Source organism: Atractosteus spatula, chromosome 10, assembly GCF_055471065.1.
Source record: "Atractosteus spatula isolate fAtrSpa1 chromosome 10, fAtrSpa1.hap1, whole genome shotgun sequence".
Taxonomy (NCBI): domain Eukaryota; kingdom Metazoa; phylum Chordata; class Actinopteri; order Semionotiformes; family Lepisosteidae; genus Atractosteus; species Atractosteus spatula.
This window is the reverse complement of record NC_142715.1, coordinates 29285906-29310893: the sequence shown is the minus strand read 5'-3', so window position 1 is coordinate 29310893 and position 24988 is coordinate 29285906. Positions and strand designations below refer to the sequence as shown.

Genomic DNA, 24988 nt, shown 5'->3' with positions numbered 1-24988 from the left:
ACTTTCTTGGAAAAATGTATTTTATGTGTTGCAGAAAAAACTGACTTGCTTTAACAAAATATGTTTACAAATCCTTTCACCTGGCATTTTCGTAGTTAGAAATTATGGAACGCTCTGTTAAAAGCAAGGGAGTTTTTATGTCCGTTGCAGTTCTTTTGCAACTTGAATATAATTATATCGTTATTAATTTCTTGAGATACGCGATTCCATATTATATTCCCTTTTAATCAAATTCTAAAAGTATGCTTGTTGACTCCGGTATCACGTTAGTTAAAGACTTCGAAGCTTACAATGTTTAGGGAGAAATGGAATACTGGTGTGTATGTTTTCTTTAAAGTACCGAGACCAGCCATATACTGTATGTTTATGTTAAGATTTCCCTTCAGTGGTAAAATTAGATATGAATATTCAATACTTAAACGGGCACAGTTAAGACATTAAATATACATATACATACTGTATACAGTACAGTTTGCATACGGTAATATGTTACGCGATTAAAAAATAAATAAATAAAACCAGCTGGATTCGAACACACAACCTGCCCGTTGGCAGGCACGCACCTAGACCAGTCGGCTACAAGACAGCTCGCATGAGCAGGCAGGCGAAACAGCCCTACACAGCCCTGCCGCAGTACACGGATATAATCATACCGTTATTAAATTCTTGAGACACGCGATTCCATATTATATTCCCTTTTAATCAAATTCTAAAAGTATGCTTGTTGACTCCGGTATCACGTTAGTTAAAGACTTCGAAGCTTACAATGTTTAGGGAGAAATGGAATACCGGTGTGTATTTTTCCTTGTGATATTTTAAGCTCTAGTTGAATGATAGCTGTCGCATTTTAAATCATTTTCGTAGTTAGAAATTATGAAACGCCCTGTTAAAAGCAAGGAAGTTTTTATGCCCGTTGAAGTAAAACAAAATGCCTGACAAAGTATGGCTTGGACAGATTCCAAGTGCTTGTACAAATGTGCTAAAGAAATTATACTTTGAGTATACAGCTTGTCCAAAGTCATCCATTATTAATACTATTAGTAATATCTTCGGTAAAGGCTTTGATGCATAAATATTTCTGATAAAGGTAGGTTGTGTACTTTTGTCCAACTGAGCAATCTTGCTTTCATAAAATGTACCAACATTTTAATTTTAAGATTAACATGTTGTAATACACTGTTCAAAATTAAAGGCTCAAATGCTGTACATGAGAGGTTAAGCTCCCCCTGGCGGTTTTACAAGGTGACGCCGGATAGTTTCCGGCAGAGCGTCAAATGACGCGCGATTAACCACGTGACACTGCGTGACACTGCGTGATACCGCGACACGCCCACCGGGGTATGCCGCAAAATAACGCACGCATTTTGAATGGCTGCATCTGTACACTTCGACACATGTCCTGTTCTCCTCCTGTTCCCATATGTGGGTATCATGCTTCAGGGTGAACCTAAGATCAATGAAGAAAAGTTAAGGATTCCCAATCTAACCCATCAGGACTGTCAGTAAATCAGTGAGGAAAGAGAGGACACTAGCACAAGATCTACACTGGGAATCTAAAAACACTGATCTTCACCCTGAGAGAGGAGAGGAGACACTATAGCAACACTGGGAATCTGAAGAGGCACTGATCTTCACCCTAAGAAAGGAGAGGAGACACTATTGCAAACACTGGGAATCTGAAAAGACTGATCTTCACCCTGAGGGAGGAGAGGAGACACTACAGCTACACTAGGAATCTGAAGAGACAGAATGACAGGAGTTATCAATGACAAGGAGGATTTCTGTTCACCTGTAGCTGTTGCTGGACTGGCTGTTGTCTTTGACAAACCTGTAAAAGAGATAGGAGAACTGTTATTATTTTGCCTTTGGTTTTATAGCAAGTTGAATCCAGAGTGGTCTTAATAAAAAGAAAATCTTTACATTTGTTCCTTGAGGTCAAATCTAGGATTGCAGGATGAATGGTGTCTTGTTCGAAATTAAAGCCTAGTGCTGTTCACACACACATGGCTACAAAACATCCCAATCTTGTCACTGATGATCTTAGTTGATTCACTTAGATATTAAGCAGTGATAGAGTATGGGTGACATCAGTCTAACTTCTCCATTGATCTGCTACCTTGTTCATCTACAGTTCTAAGACTCTCCTCACCTGTACAGGTAACCCCTGCATCTTCCTTGTGTCGACAGTCGCTCTGATTCAGTCCAGAGTGACAGCAGTCCCACAGGTGAAGTTCACTGCCTGTGCAGTTCACCTCGTCCAGCCAGATGGCACCATTTCCTGGTCCGAATGAGGCCTCTATTGCTGCGCTTACTGCGTCCCCACAGTCCAGCTGTCTGCAGACCACCTGGGCATCCTGCAGGTCCCAGGAGTCATCACAGACTGTCCCCCAGGAGCCCTCATACCGCAGCTCCACCCGCCCAGAGCAGTTAGTGCCTCCAGCCAGGCGCAGAGCCAGTGGGACTGAAAGTCAACAGAAAGGTTACCGAGTGTCATTAGATCTGTGACTGTAGACGAGAGCAGAGAGGTTACTGAGTGTCTTCAGCTCAGTGACTGTAGTAGAGATTAGTGAGGTATTGAATGACTCTGGAAGAGAGCTGTATGGTTACTGTTCCTCAGCTCAGGGCTGCAGTGTCTCTGACTGTTTTACACACTGAACTCACCTGGGCAGTACAGCTGAGGCTGCTCTTCCTGAGGGGCTGGAGTGCTTCTGTCAGCTTTTTTCCTAGGACCTTCAAAGATTAATAATCATATAAAAACATTATTATTATTATTATTATAAAATGAATAACAATGACATTGCTTTCATTTTTATACATGCTTGGATATAAATTAATAAGAATTCAATTTAAAGCTTTTGTCTGTTCTAAATATGGCAAAACACTAATTCACAGAGCATTACTCTTCACCCTGTACCTGAGCAGGTGATGTTAGCCACTTCCCGGTCTGTGCAGTCATTCTGACCCCAGGGGGAGGAGGGACACTGCCACAGGGTGGAGTCGTGTTTGCAACAGGAGATAAAGTCCAGCCATTTGGGATCAGGCCTCAGCCTGGAGTTTGTCTCTCTGATGGTGCCCTTGTCTCCACAACCCAGCTGTTTACAGATCACTGCAGCTGTGGTGTCTGTCATGCCGTTGGCACAGATGCTGCCCCAGGTGCCATTGTAGTAAACCTCTGCCTGTCCTGAACATCCTGCAGACAGCCTCAGGAGAGTGTGATCTGTCGAGACAGCAGGGAAAGTTAAAGGAAACAAACCCTGACAAGACAGCCCAACGTTTCATTCTGAACTGGTAAGAAACAACCAGCAAACAATGTGAATGGTAACCAGTCTCATTTCCTGTACTAATCCAGTTATAACTGACTCACATAATGAAATAAGTACAGCTGTACAATAACACAGTTGACATGAAGGTGACAGGTGTGTTCATTCAGAATCTGGACAGTGCATCACACAGAGCTTTAAAATCCCATTACATGATCAGGTTCTGACCCAAAACGTCATTCTGATCAGCTTGGCTATTCAGCAGCAGCACAACTAAGAGACTGAGGCATGAAAGTAGAATGCGTGGCTCAGGGTGAGCAGTGCAGCGCTGTGAGTGGAGAAAACGAGGCTCAGGGTGACATTTAACACCAAGTGGTTCATCAGGATCTGACCAGAAGCCATTCTTGGAACAAATCAAAATGAAACATTTGAGGCAGAAAATCATGAAAGATCATGGCCAAGACAAATACACCCAAACAGACAACAGGTCTTATTGATGTGAGAAGTTTAAAGTTTGGACCCTAGAGTTTACTGGAGGACTCAGATTAATATATCCCCAAACACTAGTGGAGGGGAATTTATCTTGAATGCCAGAGTTTCTTTCTCTCTTTATTTATTTTTGCTGGGAGGTGAATATGTGCATTCACAACTGTATCATAAATATAAATATTTATTTTAAAATTAATTCTACATCCAGCTCAGTCTTTTCCTCAGTAAGATGTATTTAAGCACTCCAGATGCAAACCATATCCACAATGTGGAATTCCAGTATGTGGATTATTTTATTTAGTTAACTTACTGAACACAAGATTCTCCCATCCTCACAAGTCAAACATATCTAGGCACTCTAGATGCAAGCCATATCCACAATGTGGGATTAAAGAATCTGAATCATTGTAATTTTAATTATCTCCCCTACCTGAACACAGGATTCTCACATCCTCCTTGTGTCCACAGTCATGTCGTCCCCACCCTGCTGAGGGACACTCCCCCAGGGACAACTCGTTCCCCAGACAGCCCACCTCGTCCAGCCAGATGGGTCCAGTTCCCTGGCTGAAGGAGGCTGGCACTGGGGCACTGAGGGCCATCCCACACTGGAGCTGCCTGCACACCACCTGAGAGTCTGCCAGGTCCCAGGAGTCATCGCAGACTGTCCCCCAGGAGCCATTGTGAGAAACCTCCAGCCTCCCAGCACAATCACCTCCTGCCCCAACCAGGCTGAGGGAGTGCTGATCTAGGAGCAGAGAATCAGAGGTGAGGGGTCAGAGGTCAGTGCAGTTTTAAGAGATCACCATGACCTGCTGTTACAAGTTGAAGAGTAGCTCAGCTCACAAGGCACAGCAGATACAGTTCAAGTACAGTGTTTCTTGACTTTTGATTAATTTTAATATATACACTTATTGTAACAGATTGTTCATAAGCGCCTTTATTTCTTGAGGTGCTTCAAGCGATGGGGGATGCCAATACATGTGTTGGTGAACTTCTACCGCTGCACCATCGAGAGCATCCTCACCAACGGGATCACCGTGTGGTATGGCAACACCTCTTCGCGAGAAAGAAAGGCACTGCAGAGAATGGTCAATATGGCCCAGAAGATCATCGGCTGCGGCCTCACCGAGATTAAACAGCTCTATGAGGACCGCTGCCGTGGTAGAATTCTGGCCATCACAGAGGACAGTCACCACCCCGGGCATGAGCTCTTCACCCCACTGCCCTCAGGCAAGAGATATAAGAGCATACGGACACTTACCACTAGATTCTTCAATAGCTTCTATCCACAAGCAGTGAGACTGGCGAACACATTTAGCCATGCCCCTCGGACCACACCTACACCATCACCATCTACCTCATTATGATTTCTTATCTATTGCACATCTCCAGTCATCGTTTACACGTCTGTATTGTTTACATTCAAACTGTCTACATGTTTACTTGAACATTGTCTACTGTTTGTTTGTATATTGCCTTGATGCACTGTTTGCACTTTGTCTTGTTTTTTACACTTGTTTTACAATCGAGAGACTTTCTGTAAGTAAGAATTCCATTGTACCAGTACCGGTTACATGTGGCAATAAAGTTCAAGTTCAAGTTCAATAAGCAGTATATATATATATGCAGTATTGCAGTATTCAGATAGATGTGTTTGCCGTAGATCCCAAAGACCTGAGTGTGTTTGTGACACACAGAACAAACTGATCACACACAGCTGTTGCCTCACAGACTGATCTGGGATTCCACTCAGCAACAGAGACATCAGCACACACTGAGAGCCCTGGAGAAACAAAACAGGGGCTAATTCATACCTGGTGTTTTGGAAGAGGGAACAGCTGAAGAAGGAAAACAAACAGAGAGAGAGAAATCAGACTGTGAACCGTGTGTGAGAGGAGCAATTTAACACCAGAAATGAAACTACAATTAAAACAGCACTGATGTGATTAAGACAGTCCTCATTCTCTCTTTACTCTTTACATCATCCAGGTGGATGCTGCACATTGGTGGTGGTGGATGGGAGTCCCTGTCATTACCTGTAAAGCGCTTTGAGTGGAGTGTCCAGAAAAGCGCTATATAAGTGTAAGCAATTATTATTATTATTATTATTACCTGCTCCAGGTGAATCTCTGGTCATATTTGAGTCTGTAAAAGAGAAGGAAGCAGCTCATTTCTGTCCACAGGAGTGATGTTTCACCAGTGGAGTGTCAGCTGTGTGTGGGGCTCAGGTGTACATAACATCTGTAAACCTTGACTTTCTGAGATTCACTTTCTTTTCAGGCTCCTGTTTGGTTAGGCTCTATTAATTAAACTAATTAAGCAGGTCAGATGTTAATTACAGGATACTGAGGTACAGAACTTTCTTTAATCTTTTAGAACCATCAGTGAAATCAATATAAATATAAAACTGATTTTTAGTCATCAGTGTATTTGTGTATCTATCCATCAGAAAGCAAATGACAACCTAATAACCCCTTGAGGGAATATTTGAGTTAGATATGATATTTTTAAAACACACTCACGTTTTAAGGAATGTGTGTTTTCATCTTTGCATCTCTTACATAACTGGCAGTGTGTAACAGAGCAGATATTCAGTTAATAATGAAAACAGTGTGCTGCTGTGTGTAAGCAGAGGGAGTGTCACTGTGTTTTAAACACACGATTCTCACCAGTGCAGATGACTCCTGCATCCTGTCCATGAGAGCACCCTGCTCTCCCCCATGAAGAGACAGTGCAGTGTGAGAGACGGCTCTCGTTCCCCCTGCACTCAAACACATCAGTTCTTACTGGTCCACTGCCCTGTCCAAACCAGGCCAGTCCTGGCACTGCTACAGCCTCCCCACAGCCTAGCTGCTGGCAGAGAGCCCTAGCATCTCTCAGGTCCCAGTAGAGATCACACACTGTCCCCCAGTCCCCGAAGAGCCACTGTAACTCCACTCGGCCAGAGCAGGAGTTAGAGCCGTTCGCCAGCCTGAACCCTGTGTATCCTGCAGATAGGACAGGGGAGAGAGCAGAGACCCAGATTCACAACATAACAACCAGCTATTCATTCAATGGCATCTTCAAGTATACTTACAATACTGAGCTTTAAATTACTGTCATATAAGTATCTCACTAACGTGTTACTGTTCAACCCAATTCAATCTAAAGTACTTTATTCATCAGCAAGGCTGGTAATTTATGGTTTAATTAAGTTACTGGTGATCAGAAGATCATCGTATTGAGTTTTCATGGTTAAACACCAATCCCCAGTATTGAATCAGAGCTATAGACACACTTATCTGTTTCTCTTCTAAGCTTCAGTTTTGAGCTCCATTAAAAACAAAATGAAATAAATTATCCCCCTCTTACCAAAACACTCCAGTCCCACATCGTTCTCATGGGTGCAGCTCTGTGTCTTTGTGGAGGACTTTGGACAGAAGGACAGGTGAGATTCACTTCCCTGGCACTGGAGCTCCTCTGTCCAGACCTGTCCCTCCCCCTTCCCGAAATGAGCCCCCTTCAGCACCTGTGAGGGAACCCCACAGTCCAGCTCTCGACAGACAACTTCTGCATCCTGCCAGTCAAAGTCAGAGTCACACACTGAGCCCCAGGTCTCTCCATGCTGCACTTCCAGTCTCCCAGATCAGAGATCACTGCCTCCAACCACTCTGACCCCTCGATGAGCTGGAATTTCAGAACAATAACAGAGATCACTGTCCCTGACTGGTCTGACCCCTTGATGAGCTAGAATATCAGAACAATAACAGAGATCCCTGTCCCTGACCTTTCTGACCACTCAATGAGCTGGAATATCAGAATAATAACAGAGATCATTGCCCCTGACCAGTCTGACCCTTTGATGAGCTGGAATATCAGAACAATAACAGAGATCACAGTCCCTGACCAGTCGGACCCCTCAATGAGCTGGAATATCAGAACAATAACAGAGATCACTGTCCCTGACCACTTGATATGCTTGAATATAAGAAAAGATAGGAAGAGAGAGCAGTAATAGAGAGTGAGTATTCATTATTTGAACAAAATTGTGAGGAATTCTAAAGAATACTAAAACTATATACTGTTTTGGAATTTTGGGAAATTGCTCAGCCAAAAATTAATCTGTAAATTATCAAGCACACATTCACTGCAGATCAAGTCACTGTCACAGAAACACTGAGAGATCAATGAAAAATAATTAAAATGACCAGAACCTCTAGACACGCCACTGTGTCATAGGAGCTGACATCCTAGAACTCTGGGCTTCAAAGCGGGAATCTGGTTGTGAAACACAAGTAATTGACCTGCAGATATCTGAGACCCTGAACCAAGATGAAGAACACATTGTACCCCAAAGCTTCCTGATAAACCTGAAGAAAACCTGGGAACTAAACAATGTCCTTCAATATAAAGCAGAAATGAACACTTACATATAAAAAATGAAGGGAATTGGATTCAAAAATTGAAAATCATTTTTAATAAAGTTGTTTTAGACATCACGTCCAAACTGGTGCAGAGGTTATAGAAAACCAAGCCTAACATACTGAGTCCAGCTACTGTTGCAGCTGGACTGCCTGACCTGCCCCCTGACAAAAACTGTGAACAGGACTGTCACAACCTGGCACTACTGGGGCAGGACTGTCTGACCTGGGCACTGGTACACACTCTGGACAAGACCACAGACAGGCACTGTGAGTTGTCACAGACTGGCATTGCTGGGACATCTGTCTGACCTGGAACTTGAAAAGAAACAGCCTTTACTTCTACAAAGACAGACACTCTGGACAAGACAAGGACTGTCATAGCCTGGCACTGCTGGAGCAGGACTGTCTGACCTGGGCACTGACACACACTCTGCAGAAGACCAGGACTATCACAGCCTGGCACTGCTGGAGCAGTACTGTCTGACCTGGGCACTGACACACACACTGGACAAGACCAGGACTGTCACAGCCTGGCACTACTGGAGCAGGACTGTCTGACCTGGGCACTGACACACACACTGGACAAGACCAGGACTGTCACAGCCTGGCACTGCTGGAGCAGGACTGTCTGACCTGGGCACTGACACACACTCTGCAGAAGACCAGGACTGTCACAGGCTGGCACTACTGGAGCAGGACTGTCTGACCTGGGCACTGACAGACACTCTGGACAAGACCAGGACTGTCACAGCCTGACACTGCTGGAACAGGACAGTCAGACCTGGGCACTGACACACACTCTGGACAAGACCAGGACTGTCACAGCCTGACACTGCTGGAACAGGACAGTCAGACCTGGGCACTGACAGACACTCTGGACAAGACCAGTACTGTCACAGCCTGGCACTGCTGGAGCAGGACTGTCTGACCTGGACACTGACAGTCACTCTGGACAAGACCAGGAATGTTACAGCCTGGCACTGCTGGAGCAGGACTGTCTGACCTGGGCACTGACAGTCACTCTGGACAAGACCAGCACTGTCACAGGCTGGCACTGCTGGAGCAGGACTGTCTGACCTGGGCACTGACAGTCACTCTGAACAAGACCAGGACTGTTACAGCCTGGCTCTGCTGGAGCAGGACTGTCTGACCTGGGCACTGACACACACTCTGGACAAGACCAGGACTGTCACAGCCTGGCACTGCTGGAGCAGGACTGTCTGACCTGGGCACTGACAGTCACTCTGGACAAGACCAGCACTGTCACAGCCTGGCACTGCTGGAGCAGGACTGTCTGACCTGGGCACTGACACACTCTGGACAAGACCAGGACTGTCACAGCCTGGCACTGCTGGAGCAGGACTGTCTGACCTGGGCACTGACACACACACTGGACAAGACCAGGACTGTCACAGCCTGACACTGCTGGAGCAGGACTGTCTGACCTGGGCACTGACAGACACTCTGGACAAGACCAGGACTGTCACAGCCTGGCACTGCTGGAGCAGGACTGTCTGACCTGGGTACTGACATTTTTCATTATTCTAATTAAATTATTCTGTATAAAAGATATTCAGCAACCAAACCGTTGAGTGTCATTGATTACATTCTTCCTCTTTTTAGTGTACTGAACACAATCTATCAGTAAAAATGACATTATAAGTTTAAGAACCCAACAAAAAGAAGTATCAGTTATATTTCATGTAAACACAATTGTGCTCTATTGATAATTATGATACTAATTGAAGGAAATTGTGAAATTCGTAATCATATCTGTTATCATATTTATTTAAACATTTTAGGTAAACATGAAATGGCTCATCCTACCTGAGCAAATCACTCCTGAATCTTCAGAATGAGAGCATCCTGCTGATCTTGGAGAGCCACAGGCCTTCACTGCAGGCTCTGAGCCTCTACAGCTCAAATGCCAGATGTTTCCAGTCCCTGCTCCAAAGTGAGCTCCTCCTGGTGCTGAAACAGCTGATCCACAGCCCAGCTGTCTGCACACCACTGCAGCAGCAACGAAATTCCAGCGATCATCACACACTGTCCCCCACTGTCCCTCGTGATACACCTCCACTCTCCCCTCACAGGGACTGGCACCATTCACCAGCCTCACATCAGCACTGCCTGCAGAGAGAGGGGAGGGGTTTAACTATAGTCTCCATGTTTGTTGAACAGTTAATACAATAATACATTCAGTAATACATTAGTTCCTCAGTCAACAAACAAACTCAATCAAAAAAAGAGCAAAACAATTTTCTAAGCTTTTCTTTATATATTCAGTACCTACAGATTACTTACAGTAAATGTCAGATTAATTCTCAAATTCCCATTTCACCTCACAAAAAACAATACCCACCTTTTGAAAAATGTTCGACTTATGAATCAATCAATAAAAACTAAATAACACCGAGTCTAGAAGAAATCAGTACCTAGAATATTACTACAATGTGACAAGAAAAAGCCAGTTTTCCCTATTTTTACAGCTCTTCAAGGTGTCCAAAAGGAAATTTGCAATTTTCACTCTTTCTTTTTTTGCACTTTACAACAAACATGCACACAGTATCATTAAACAAAGTGTCCAACTCAGAGAAAAGGTCATTTAGAACAGAGGAGAGAAGCTGCAGTCTTGAATTGTGAATCAGTGCAATACAGTCTCTCTACTCTGACACAATAGACATGAGTCTGTCAAACCAGACTGAAAGAGCCATAGAAAAGATTCATTCACTTTCCACTGGAATAGATCACCCACTTTTCACTGGAGATCAACCACTATCTACTGGACAGCACTCACTCGACGTTGTAGGTCACCCACTCTACACCAGAGATGACCCACTCTTCACTCTCAGTGTAGATCATTCACTGTCCACTGTGGATCACACAGTCTACAGGAAAGATCACACACTCTCCACTGTAGAGTTTGTAGGTTTGGATTTTTTTTTCCTTAATAATAAAAACCTTCATTTAAAAACTGCATTTTGTGTTTACTTGTGTTATCTTTGTCTAATATTTCAATTTGTTTGATGATCTGAAACATTTCAGTGTGACAAACATGCAAAAAAAAGAAGAAATCAGGAAGGGGGCAAACACTTTTTCACACCACTGTATATTTAACACATGTTTGACTAATTAAATTATATTGAAGCACATTATTTTTCACAAATACAGGATAGGTTTAACACAGACACAGATACTGACACTTATTGTATTATTGTGGCATCCTGAGAAACTGCTCAAAACTCAACTGCTGGGTTATGAATCTCTAAGTGATTGCCTATTTAATATTTCAAGAATTAGTTTTGTGCTATTGTGTGATAAAGTGATAATTGATTTAATTTGTATTACCCATACTTAAATATGTGTATTTGATTATATACCTCCAATAAACCAATAAACATCTTATTAAACCTTCATTATATACAAAAAATATTCCATCATTTTGTAACTAAATATTCCATCATTTTGTAAGAAATAATTTAGTTGTGAAGTAGCACTCAAATCCTGTATAAACATAACACAACTTCGTATAGTTTTTAAATTCTTGTTGTAATGTCACAATGTCCTTTAGCTGTTAAATTATTGCTGTTACACCTCAGTCAATATTTCCCAATAATAATAATAATAATAATAATAATAATAATAATAATTCTCACAATTGATCTTAAATTCTGCATTTTCTGTTTGATAAAGCAATACAGAATGTAACCATTATCAGCCTGTCCTGCTCAATGTCAAAACACAGCAGACTTGGTCTATAGGAACCAGATAATGATAACATCAATTTTATTTTAACACTTTAAAAACTACAAGAGCCAATTTTTCCTATGGCTTCAGTGTTTTACATTTTCAGAACCCAATTGTATCTCTTTAAAATGCAGATAGGTAACCCATAATTACCTATCATAATAGAACACCATTTCTTATAACAACAAAATTAAATACATGGTTTTACTGTAACTGAATCTCGCAGGGCTTAATGACAGAAACCTGGACTGTCTGAACACACAAGCGATACATTGGCACCATTAAAAATCCAGTGTAAATTTACTGTATACCTATTAATACATTAGTATTTAATAATAAAATACCAGTGTCTCAATGATCCTCCTGTTAATTAATAACACGCTTATCACTATGAATACATCAGTATGTAATAATAAATGATCAGTCTATCAGACTCAATAATACTTTGGTATATAATTACACAATTCTATTAATACATCAGACTGTAATAATAATATATGTCTCAGAAATGTACTAGTATTTAACAATACACTTACCTCTATTAATGGATCAGGCTTTTAATTATTTCTATGAATACACCATTCCCTAATAATAAAATGTCAGTCTCAATAATACTTCAGTCATTAATAACACACTGATTTCTATTCATACATTAGTCTGTAATAATAAAATAATAAATGTTTATTTTAATTAATAAAATAACAATAAAAATACTTAGTAAAATAAAATCACGGTGCTCGTTATTTCCAAATCACAATATTATACTATTATAGATACTTTTTTGTCTTCATTTTTTTCTATGTCTAAGAAATAGCTTACATATTTTTATTTTTATGGTGACAGATTAGGAGTTGTAAATACTTTATGTAGATAGTATATATATTTTATATATCAAATATTTTAGAAAGTATCAATAAAATCCGATGATAACCAGCCTCTGCTGTAGATTGATAACTTGTAAGTAACATAACCCAGTCCTGTATCCCCAACCCTGTCCTCAGGGTGTGTAATAGTTCATGAATGTTTATAACACTGATGGCAACATCTTAAAATAATGTTTACAGACAATTATACAGTAGATATCAACTGAAGTGTGGGCTATAAGGAATTATTTTATTAGTACTGCTTTTTTAAAAAATGAAAATTGTTCAGGCACTTTTTTATTATTCACATACTCAGAAATAAACAATTATGACAATTTTGTTACACAGAAAGCTTAATTTTAAAAAGAATGTTAACATTTTTCAACCCAAGCTCATTTTCAATTTAGATTTGTGTTTTTCATTTAAAACTTTGTTTTATGTCAGAAAATCAGATGATGTAAAATTATTATTAATGAATTAGCTTTTGAACACTAGCAATTAATTCTTCCTGACTCATAGAACCCCTAAAATGCAGTTATAATAAATTTGGACAAATACCCAGAAACCTGAATTTAAAATAAAACATTAACATATCTAAGCCCATATTTTTCTAAAGAAGTTATAATAGAACATTAATATTTTTCAAGCCAATCTCATTTCAAAATACTTTTTTATCCTTTTTTCATCCAAACTTTAATTTCAGTTGTTGTGTGTCTAGACAGAAGAAGACTCAACACTTACTGGCTGAGCTGTGCAGCACCAGGACAGCGAGAGAGAAGATGGACAGGCAGCTCTCCATTTTCATCAAGACAGAGCTGAGCAGCAGCTGAGACCCCTGTCTTCACCCCTGAGCCCACAGGGCAACTGAGCTGCTGCTCCGCACCCCAGACCCCCAATAACAACACAGCCCCCCGCCCTGCCAATCACACACAGCACTGCCTTTTCAGACTGACAGCAGGAACCTCTCACACAGGCGGGACGGCCAATCAGACAGGGCCCTTTCAGTCTTCTCCATATATATCAGAGACACATCACTGTTTCCTCTCCCTGAAGACACTCCCAGCAGTGCGGAGGAGAGGAGAGACAGGAGCAGCTCTGTGTCTCACTGGAGGAAACACAGATACAGATACAGACAGCAGGGCTGCAGGTGCTGCAGGGGCAGGAAGAGATCAGATATTAAACTAAAAAAATTGTAGACAAGTATTATATTTTTAAATCAGTATCAAGATAATTAATTATGTATATATGGTCTTGTAATTCTTGCTGTCTGTATCAGGAAGTGTCTAGTGACTAGTGTCCTGCAGTGAGTCACAGAGTTGTTGTGTCTCCAGACAGTAATGTCTTCTGGTCATGGTCAAGGACAGTGTGAGGAGAGCCTGTGATCAAGGTGGCAGTGAGGTCATTCAGGTCAGCACAGGAATACAGAGACAAGGTGGACTGACTAAGAACTGGCTGTCCTGTGACTGTGATCAATAATTTAAATGAAAAAAAAAGCCCAGCAGTGATTGTCCCCTCTGTACTGAGCCTGGTGGATAGCAGCTCTTCCAGTTGAGTCCCTCAGACCCAGAGTCTGTCCTTCTGCATCTCCAGTCCACACAGATGTTCCAGCCACTCCAGCTGTGGCCCCAGTGTCTCTCTGTGTGGAGCTGACTGTGAGACTGAGACTCTCTAACAGCACAGTGGAGCTGAACTGATACTGATACACTGATACACCCCCAGGCTGAACAGAGTGAGGACTCAGGTCACTTCCTCCTCCTTATTCTTATAGGTAGTAGAAGCAGTAGCAGTAGGAGGAGCAGTAAAATATTAATAGTAGGTATTAATAGTAATAGTGGATAGCAGCAGTATCAGTGGCAGCACTAGTAGTAGCTGTAGTAACAGTAGTAGAAGCATTAGCAGTAGTAACAGTAGTAGTATTGGTAGTTATGCTATATTTTAACTCTTTAGTTCAACAATATAGCGTATGTGTTGCAGCTTCAGCAGAAGAGTAGGAGACAGTTTCAAAGTTGGAAAAACAGCTAAATGAAAAATCAGTCCTTGTTACAACACCCAGCGAGAACACAGCCCACCTCCTCCTTATTAATAGTAGTAGAAGTAGCAGTGGCAGCAGTAGTAACAGTAACAGTAGTACCTGCAGCAGTAGTAACAGTAGTACTAGTAGCTTTAGTAGCATTAGTAGTAGCAGTAAAATATTACTAGTTGCAGTTGTATCAGTAGCAGCGATAGTAGGAGCTGTGATTTAAGGCACCAATTAAAACAATTCCTACAATGATATGACAACATATTTTTACAGAGGGACATATTATCTTCAGTAAAACTGCACTATCTCTTCACTTCCCTGTCTTTAGGAAATGGGCCTGTTTCGTCAGAGCTTTACCGGAACTGCAGGTCAGACTCTGCAGAGAGTCTGTGGTTTGTGCTGTGATGTGCAGTGCAGTGTGATGAGGGAGCTGAGAGCTGAGCTGTACAGAGAGACACACAGGGAGCCCAGTATTCAGAGCTCCAGTGCTGCACAGGGAGACACAGGAGAGCCCAGTGTTCAGAGCTCCAGTGCTGCACAGGGAGACACAGGAGAGTGTAGTGTTCAGAGCTCTACAGGGTGACAGGTCCTCTCCCCACACAGCTCTCTCAGTGTGTCTCTCAGGGCTGAACAGGAGGGGCTGTTCCTGTCAGAATGGAGGCTGACTCTCAGAGCTCCAGTGCCAATATGAGGAGAAGCTCTCAGACCTGACTGCTGCCAGAGCCTCTGAGCCTGAGTGGCCATGAGCACTGAGCTCCTCAGCAGCTGAGAAAAGCCTCCTGTCTCCTGTGCTCACAGTGTGGTTGAACACCTGCACTGTCTTTCTGCTCCTTCTCCCTCTCTCCACCTTCCTGTCTCTCTCGCAGTGTGTGCTCTTATCTGTCCATCTCTCTTTCTCCTCTTCTCTCACTCTGACAATCTGTGCAGAGTATCTGAAGGGGATGTAACATCACTTGGCAAAAGAAAAAAAATTCTCAGAAGCAGAATAAAAAAAAAACTCTTCACAGTCAGATTCACAGCTCAGACTCACACACAGAGCTCTGGGTCCCTCAGTACTTTACCCAAACTCCTACCTCCTGAACAGACAGAAGCTCATCTTCATACTTTTCTGTCCTGACAATCCAGAACCAGAGGACATTCAGACAATCAGTGCTGCTACATGAACAATATCAGACAGAACAGCCTGGACTCAGGTCACATCTCCCCCTTTTCTCCTTCCTCCCAGCCCTCTTAGAGACAGAGAAGAGCTCCTGGTTCTCCTCTCTGTGAACTGGGTTCAGGGGTCACTGATCTGGCAGCTGTGGGCTCTGTTCCAGGTCAGAAGCAAGAAGCTCCTATTAACCCTTTCCAGGACCTCCAGTATTACTGTCCTGATTCACTGTCTTTACTGTAAGTCAGCCTCCAATCCTCTGTCAGAAGTGTTTGACTGACAATTGAGCAATTTGTGATTATCTTTTATTATTATTTTTACTGATTTAATGAACAGCAGTATTGCCACTGTTATAAGTGTATTATGATTCTCAGCAGCAGCAGACTGATGGTCAAGTCTACAATAGTGACTAGTTGACCAGTCTGTAGCTCTGAGCAGTGGGACTCAGATCACACAGAAGACCTGTCTGTGTGTGATTCCACACCAGCCCTGGGATACAGCGTCTCCCACACGTCTCTCAGAGAGAGTCTTATAAATACACAGTTAAACAGAGTCTGATAACAGTTATATAGTTAATTCAATCATCAAACCGCCTGAGGAGCTGAGAGCTCGAATGGAAATAAAACCAGGAGATGCTCTTGAACTTCCAGGATCTGATCTTCTAGGATTATATTCTGTGGAGATTCGTGTAAAACGCTTAAAAGCGCTGATTACAGGTACTTGTGCTATTTCTCGTCTGCTCTACGGGACTACTCTATACAACGTATTAGTCTGTAAAGTAAACTATATATTTTTTTATGTTAAATGAATTTAATTCCTCGGTTTGTTGCTCTCCTTCTCCAGCTGTTATACAGTAAATCACTTCTCTTCACAGCCTGGTGTTTTTCTTTTGGAGATGTTACAGTATATCTGTAAGAAAAGCCCCCCGGGCTCCGGACAGGAGTCTCCTCCAGCGGAGACGCGCTCTGCTCTGTCAGGAAGAGCGCTGTGACGTCACAGACACCAGCCAGAGAGCCGGGATCAGAGAGCGAGACCGCGGGAGGCGCGCTGAGCTCTCGGAGGAGAGATATTGATCACTTATCTATCGACAACCAATTAATTCAACTAAAAAACCTTAGAATCATCGATTAACTTCACCGATTGGTGAGTACTGATTCTTTTCTTTCTTTAAATTCTTTAAATATCTAGAAAACAGTCAATACAGCCTGTATCGATCAAATACCATTTTGCGTTTAGTGTTCATAATGTTCAATCCCAAATTAAAGAATGATTATTCAAATGATTGTTTAGAAATTGTATTCTACATCTTGAAAATTATATTCCAAGTTGATAAATTTGTGTAGGTAACAGTTTAAATGCATTTTTCCACTGTTTACAAATTATAAGTATGGTAACCACGGCGACACGTGCCACGTCACTGTGCCCAGCTAGGTGTCTCGCCTTCATCACAAAGAGTGGTTTGACGTCACGGACTAATACTAATGCGAGTGTATTCATATTTAATATTAGTGAGAGTACAATCGGTAGCTTTAATATTAATGCTAGTGTTCATGTCAGTATTAATGGTGATTGTGCTTCTGATAGTTTTGATGCCAGTATTCATGTTAATATTAGTTATAATTATAGAGTTACTGTTAGAGTATTTACACTAGTAGTCATGTTAGTTTTAGTGATAGCATTACTGTTATTATTAGCATTAGTAGTGTAGTAGTAGTTTGTGTCAGTGATAATGATAGTGTAATTCTTAGAGATAGTGTTACTGTGTTACTGTTAGTGGCATTTGTGTTAGTGTTAGTTATACTGTATTTGTAGTTATGTGTGTGTGTGTATTTGTCTGTGTGTGTGTGTTGGTGTGTGTCTATAAGTATTTGTAGTCTATGTGTGTCTGTGAATGTGTGTCTGTAAGTGTGTGTAGTGTATGTGTGTGTGTCTGTCAGTGTAAGAATGTGTGTCTGTGAGTGTGTGTGAGTGTCTGTGTGTGAATATGTGTGGGTGGGTGTCTGTCAGTGTGTGATAATGTGTGTTATTGTGTGGGTGTATATCTGTCAGTGTGTGTGAGTGTGTGTGTAGGTGGGCTTGGGCTCCACTCGTGTGTCTGACAGAAGTGACCCATCAACAGGTGTTGAGGTCCAGAGTCGCCTGAGAATGGAACCACTTTCTAGATTCCAGACCCACGTCCAGAGAGCTGTGAGTGCTCTGTTTTTATCACTATTACTAGTAATGACAGCAGTAGTAGTATTAATATCAGAATTAGTATTAGAATTTGTAGTCATGGTCATAGTAGTAGCAGCAGAAGTAACAGCAGTGGTAGTTGGATTATCCAAGCACTTACTCCAGGAACTACAGTATTACACATTTATACTCTATTTTCCAGGTATGTTTTGTAAAGTGCTTTGATGTTCTGGATTAAAAGGCAAAATATAAGAAAAAAAATGATTGATTGATTGATTGACTATGAGAGTGAAGTCTGGTCGAACCTGTTTGTCTAACTGAACTGTCCTGTCCACAGATGTCAACAGAGGTGAACAGAGAAGATGTCCAAACCCACCAGAGACTGGAGACAAGTTTGAGAGTCAGGCCCCAGACCCAGAGAGCTGTTATTCCACTGCTGGTCTTCTTCATATTGTGATTCTTCCTCTTTTTCCTCCTCCTGAAATTAAAGCTCATCGCAGTAGCAGGGCTCTGTTGTCTTCTCTTGAGGAGGAGAAAGACTCTACCTGACAGTGTGTGCATCTGCGTGTGTGTAAGTGTGTGGGAGTGTGTGTCTGTGGGTGTGTGTGCTTGTGAGTCTAGTCCAGCCCGTGTCTGTAACAGAACTATGTCTGACATCCCCAGATCAGGAAGGAGGTAATAGGAGACTCAGCCAACACAGGAGCCAGACCCAAGACCCCAAGAAAAGCAAGTCTGCATTATCATTATTATTATTATTAGTAGTAGTAGTAGTAGTAGTAGTGAGAGGGTGAGTGTGTGTGAGGTTGTGTGTGAGAGAGGGTGAGCATGTCTCAAACTCCATTCCTAGAGGGTCTGGTGCATCATCTGGTTTCCTGCCCAGAGGTCTTGGTTACAAAGTTGATCTAATTTTATAATTAAACAAAAAAATTTCTAATACTGTACCTGTATCCAGACCTTCAATATCCAACTGTGCCTTGAATATTTTGAGTCTTCAATAGTGAGAGACATCAAAATATATTATTAAACACAATATTTCCACATCTTCTTATGAAAATAATTAGATTAATTGTTTAATTGGCTAGCCCCGTTTGGAAAGAAAACCTGGAGATGCACCTGGCTCTCCAGGGATTGTGATTGGGCTTGAGACCCCTGGTCTAGCAGAACTGGCCCCTCAACAGGTCTCGGCAGGGATGTTGGGGATCATGAAGCTGGATAGCTGAGGGCTGGACATTGCTTCTGGATCGAGGACGACAGGCCACTGTCATGCAGGGTCATCTTGGCCCATGATGATGATGTGTGTTTGTGTGACTGGCTTGTAACTCTGTTTTCTCCTCCCCAGCACCACCTGGAGAAACTCGCTCAAGTCGAGAGAGGAATGGCCGAGCAGAGAGAAGGGTGTCACAATGAGACCTGGGGCAGATCCCACAGGAACGTGAGTATTGGCTTCAACAACATGGTTGGATAGCTTGTTCCACACACCCACCACCCTCTACGTACAGTAGTGCCTCCTGTCCTGACTGTAGGGTCTCATCCAGCTCTCTCTTAAGATAAGCCACCCTATTGGCTTCAACAACATGGCTAGACAGCTTGTTCCACACCCCCACCCTCCTCTATGTAAAGAATACTGTATTAATACTGTCAGACTAAGAATAAACCTGTACTGAGACACAAACTTGGTCGGCTTCTACTGGTGAGACTAAAGCAGTCAATTTGCCGACAGGTCTCGACAGAGGTGGACGTGACCCTGAAAGGCCGGAGAGGGGCAACCGATACTGAGGCTCTGAGCAAAGACTCTTCCAGTGTAAGACAACCAATGTGTTCTGCTCAGGATGATGATGGTGATGCAGATGGTAGTGTAGATAATGAAGGTGGTTATGATGATGATGTTGATGGAAAGGTGTTGATGATGATGATGATGGTGGACATGATGATTGTCATGATAAAGAAGGATATGGTGATGAAGATGGTGGAGATAATTTATTAGAAATGTGATGAAGATGATGGTGACGAAGATAGTGGAGATTGTGATGGTGGAGGTGATGATGATGATGATGAAGATCGTAGGGGTTGTGATGGTGGAAGTGATGATGATGGTAATGGAAAATAGTGGAGATTGTGATGGTGGAGGTGGTGATGATGGTGACACAGTCATGCCTGTGTGTGGCTGTGTGTGAAAGGGAAGGTGGGGTTGGATCAGGTCTGCCGCTGTCATCTGATAGGACTGTCAGAGGAAGAGGGAGCAGACTCCCCCTGCGTCTCACCCCGGGCAGCCGAGAGCTGCAAGTCTGTGAACCTGATATGTCTGTGACGTCTATCGAAAGTTTGGTTTCAGCTGCAATGATGGTGACTGTGATTGCTGGGAGACCAGGGGCAGGGCTTGGTCCTCCTGGAGAAGACCCTCTCAGTTTTCTCTCTGTCCTCCTCATGCCCTCTCTGTGCCCCTGTCCCCTCAGGCCAGCCAGCCAATCACAGGCAGGAGACCGAGACCCAGCTGTGGAACTACCCTAAGGGCCCGGAGAGGGATCTGCAGAAGGACAGGGCATGGACCTCCTCCTTGGCAGCCCACATACCCCATTGCTCGCCCCCTCACACACCCCCTCACCCACCTCCAGATACACCCGCTCACCCGGGCCTGACCCCAGCGGCCCTGTGGCGGCTCAGGGCGGGCCTGCAGGTCGAGCTGGAGGGGCTGCTCCAGGAGGAGGAGATACGGGTGTGGACCTGGGCTCAGAACATGATATCATCTATCCAGATGGACTGCCTGGTGCTGTACAATGAAGTCCTGCCTGACTTTGAATCAGAGGGTGCATACGCAGGATTGGTAAGTCCCTTAAACCCCTCCCCCTTGCTTGAATCACACTGAGGTATGCAGGGGCTGGGGCTGGGACTCACCTCTCCAAGACACCTGCGTCATCCCACTCCCATTTCACCTCAACATGGTTCTGAGAAAATCTCCCGTCCCCAAGGGGAGAAAGACAGGAGCCGTGCTGGGCCTCCAGCCCTCTGTTTATTCAAGATTATTGCCTCAGGAGGTGGGTGAGGTGGAAGACACACTGTCTACAGATCACCACTAGGGACAGCGTAAAGCAGGGGGTGAGACTCTTGATCATGGATAAGGATAACAGTGGGATGACTCCCCCTCTCTTGACTCACTGCCTACTGATGATGTTATGTCACTCCAGCTCCTCCTCATGGTGGTGTCTGCAGTCAGACAATTTGGAGAATCGTTGAGGGATGATGATGAATATTCACCTTTCTTGTTCTCCCAGGGCACAGGAATCATGAAGCAGGACAGCTATGAGGAGGTGAAAGAGGCGCTGAAATCCTACTTCGAAAATACAATGGCCAGGTTTGACTTATCTGAGGTGGACAAGTGCTTCCGCCAGGCTGCAGCCGAGCTTGACCTTATCCTGCAGAAGTACCTGGGAGATGTTGTGGCCAAGGTCTGTGAATAGCAGGTTTATTTTGATAAAAGACATTTCTCATCCCCTTCTATTGTTGGTGTCTATTTCATGTAAAGGATTTGACTTGAAAATGAAACGTTTAATCAACTTACAGGGAGTCTTCTTTAAGATGTGTATCGGATAGCTCTCCACTGTCACTTTACTGGACTTTTGAAGTAACCAATCTACAATGAAAATATATACTGCACATCTTAAGGAACATGAAGAGAAATCCGTGTGCTGATTGTCACCAAAAATGTCACAAATTAACCGCCAAACTGTTTAACATGTCCAACCACCTCTTCCTATTTTGCAGTGATTACAATTCTTTCAGTTTCCTCTCTTGTATTTTCCTTACTGTTTCACTGTCCCCTTCCCCCATGTGGAGATGGATCCACAGACGAAACCCTGTTTCACCATTTGTTTGTTCAAAGTCTTTGGACTGACTTACGACTTGCGAAGCCCCAGTGGCACAATCAGTCAGTGTGCACAGCAGAGTCATGGTGATGTTGTGTGTTCACGCTTCACCTGGAGCAATGGCACCTACAGATCCAGCCATTCAAAATGTGCAGAGTACGTGGCGGTAAAACACGGTGGGCATGGCGAATCATACCACATTTGAATTGAAATACTATATGATAATAGTATCTGGAAGCACCTTGTAAAATCACCAGGTGGAGCTAATAAAGCTTAACCTCTCATGTACAGCATTTGAGCTGTCACCAGAAAACGCCTGGTTTCGAATCCCAGTCACTGCTGAGGGACAGTCTTTTTACAATTAAGAATTTAAGTTGCATACTCTTTAGATTTTTAATAATTTGAAACTCTGCATTACAGAATGTCAATCATTAAACATTAAAAAGTAGGTATATTTTATAAAAGAAAGATTGCTCTTGTGGACAAAAGTACACAACCTTCCACCTTCATCATAAATATTTTAATTATGCATAAATATTTTATACATCAAAGTCTTTAACTTGGTAACTAACATGGGTTCTGGTTTTAACATGCTTGTTCTAACATTATTAAGCTTATATTCTGTAATTCATAAAAAGATATAACGTTTTATCCTTTTCTAAGAATACGTAGTAAGAACACCACTGGCTGTTATTGTAAAAAAACAAATGTTGTAGTGATTTAACATCACTTGATAGTTATATTAATATGGGATCGTGTAACTAAGCAGCTAAAGTATCACAAGTGGACGTTTTGGAAACATTTTGATATTTGTTTCTTTTAAAAAAAACTTCTATTGTCGTTGTAGTGGTAATGAGCACTGTAATTGTCACGAAAGCTTTCTTTCCGGACCCTATGCGGACGACACAATCCGGGGTTGAGTGAGGAAACACAGGGAAAAAGTCATGCAGGATACGGGAATAAAAACAGGGGGGCGTGTCCATGGAGTGCTGGTGGTCGGGGAAGGTGTAGCGAGGCAAACAATCCGGGGACGAGTCCAAAGAGAAGTCCAAAAACAAGGCAAAAGTCCATGGCCAGGAGATCCATCCAAGACAGGAGATTAAAAACCAGAACCGGGTCGGGACCGGCAAGGGGAACAGGAACAGAAACTTAAAACCATGACGGAGCCAGACACATCCAGGACCCGGGCTCGCATGATACAGAAACCAATGCAGAGCCCAGATTGGCGTCTGCGTCTGGCTTATAAGGGGGAACTGAAAAGGGGCTGGAACAAGGGACAGGTGTGGGGAATAAGGGCTGGAGCGCCCTTCAGAAGAGGGGTTTGCGATCATGACAGTAATGTACCTAGGCGCACCTAGGCACGATCAGAGCCGAATGCATAAAGATAGTCCTTTATTATTATAGTCTGCTACTACTATTATAGTCCACTATAGCTTATTGTGAACATGATGTGTCTTTTTCAGGTTTACACTCGAATTGAGAAAATCTATATTTTGTCTTCATCCAAATGTCGTCAGCCAACAATTTAACTTGGAATTAAAACCAAAAATTAACTGTACTATATAGTAAACCACCTGGGATTGAACCCAGTCTGTCACGTCATTCAACAGGAAACCAGCTGGCTGTGCTAAATGAGATCTCAGCCCAAGTGCCTGATTTGCTCTGGGATGTTGTGTCTGGCAAAATTGGCTCCTGCGTGTGAATTTGGATTAATTATTATACGTAATGGCTTTGTTTTTAAGCATTTCTTAATGGAAATCTTTAAGTTAATCAAGGGAGGGTGGAATGGTTATTTTGTTTTACAATTGCCAGTAATTGGAGAACAGCCTATCAACCAGATGGCCAAACGATTTAATTTTTTAAAAATTAAATTAAAAATAAGATACAATGACGTGTCCCTGCCTAACATCGCATGACTTTAAAATCTGTAAAAAACTGGTTTAGTTAAAAACCACTTTTTATGCGCAAAAAATGGGTGATTTTTCATCTTCGTGATCAGCTTTGAACCTTTGTGTTAGCTGTAAGATTTTTACTTTTTAATTAAATGTTTAAAATACTCAAATTTCATAAACGTAACACACGTTTCATACAGAAAAAAAATCACATTCTCTTCTCTTCCTGTTATGTAGGACACATCAGCTGGTCTTTTTTTCCCAGTCAGAGGCTGTGAAAATACTGCGCCCCATCAAAGACGGGGGAGAAGCAGCACAGACTGAGCTTTCGCAGTGCAAATGGCACCAATCGCGTCTGCATTTATTATTTAGTTTTTAAAATTAAACAATGTAAATCATTATCTTTGTCTTCTAAGTTCCTGAATTAACTTTAAGCATAGCTTTCTCACCATTTAGATTTATTTTTCATACCATCGTTAAACAAAGCAAGAGCCTATTGTACTTCCTAATGGCATCACACTTGGAAAGATTAGATTGTAATCTGTTGTCATAACAATCAGAAATAAAATAGTATGTGATATTTGTGTAGATGAAATGTTTCAAAAATGTATTTTTTAATTAAAAATGATTAAAATGTATAATCTTTCCATGTGCAATGTCATTAGAAAGTACAATAAGCCCCTGTTTTGTTTAACGATCATTTCAAAAATAAAACAAACTGGTGAGAAAGCTATATTTAATAATAAAATATTTCAAGTTAAAATAAATTATTTACACTCTATTATTAAGTTTTAAAGGCAGGCGCACTCAGAGCCATAAACACTGCGCTGCAGAATGGTGTCCTTACGGCGCCCTCCTTTTCTCTGACTGAGCTCAGTGGGTGCACCGTTTTCTCAATCTCCTGCTAATTCATTTCACACCACGGGAAAACAGGAGATTGTGATTGTTCTGTATCTGTGAGAAATTTGTGTTGCGTTTACAATATTAAAGTCTTTAAAATGTTTAATTAAAAAGTTTAAAAAATGTACAGCTTGCACAAAGATTCTAAGCTGATCACACAAAAGGAAATTGTTTTTTTTTCGTATTTTTAACTAAACCCATTTTTATGGGTTTTAAAACCATGCAATGCCTA

At 42.2% G+C, this 24988-nt stretch overlaps 2 protein-coding genes across 2 annotated transcripts in view; one reads left to right on the top strand and one right to left on the bottom strand.

Annotated features, from left to right (window-relative positions):
• LOC148827801 (scavenger receptor cysteine-rich type 1 protein M130-like) overlaps positions 1–24988 on the top strand; it is a 446693-nt gene that overhangs the window by 87190 nt on the left and 334515 nt on the right. The window lies entirely within an intron of this gene.
• LOC148827815 (scavenger receptor cysteine-rich type 1 protein M130-like) overlaps positions 1–24988 on the bottom strand; it is a 104618-nt gene that overhangs the window by 9115 nt on the left and 70515 nt on the right. Inside the window, exons 10-12 of the mRNA XM_088926148.1 lie at positions 20453–20487; positions 8841–8850; positions 2150–2461 (exon numbers count right to left, since the gene is read on the bottom strand). Coding sequence (XP_088782274.1) covers positions 2150–2461; positions 8841–8850; positions 20453–20487 — 357 coding nt within the window. The remainder of the gene's footprint in view (positions 1–2149; positions 2462–8840; positions 8851–20452; positions 20488–24988) is intronic.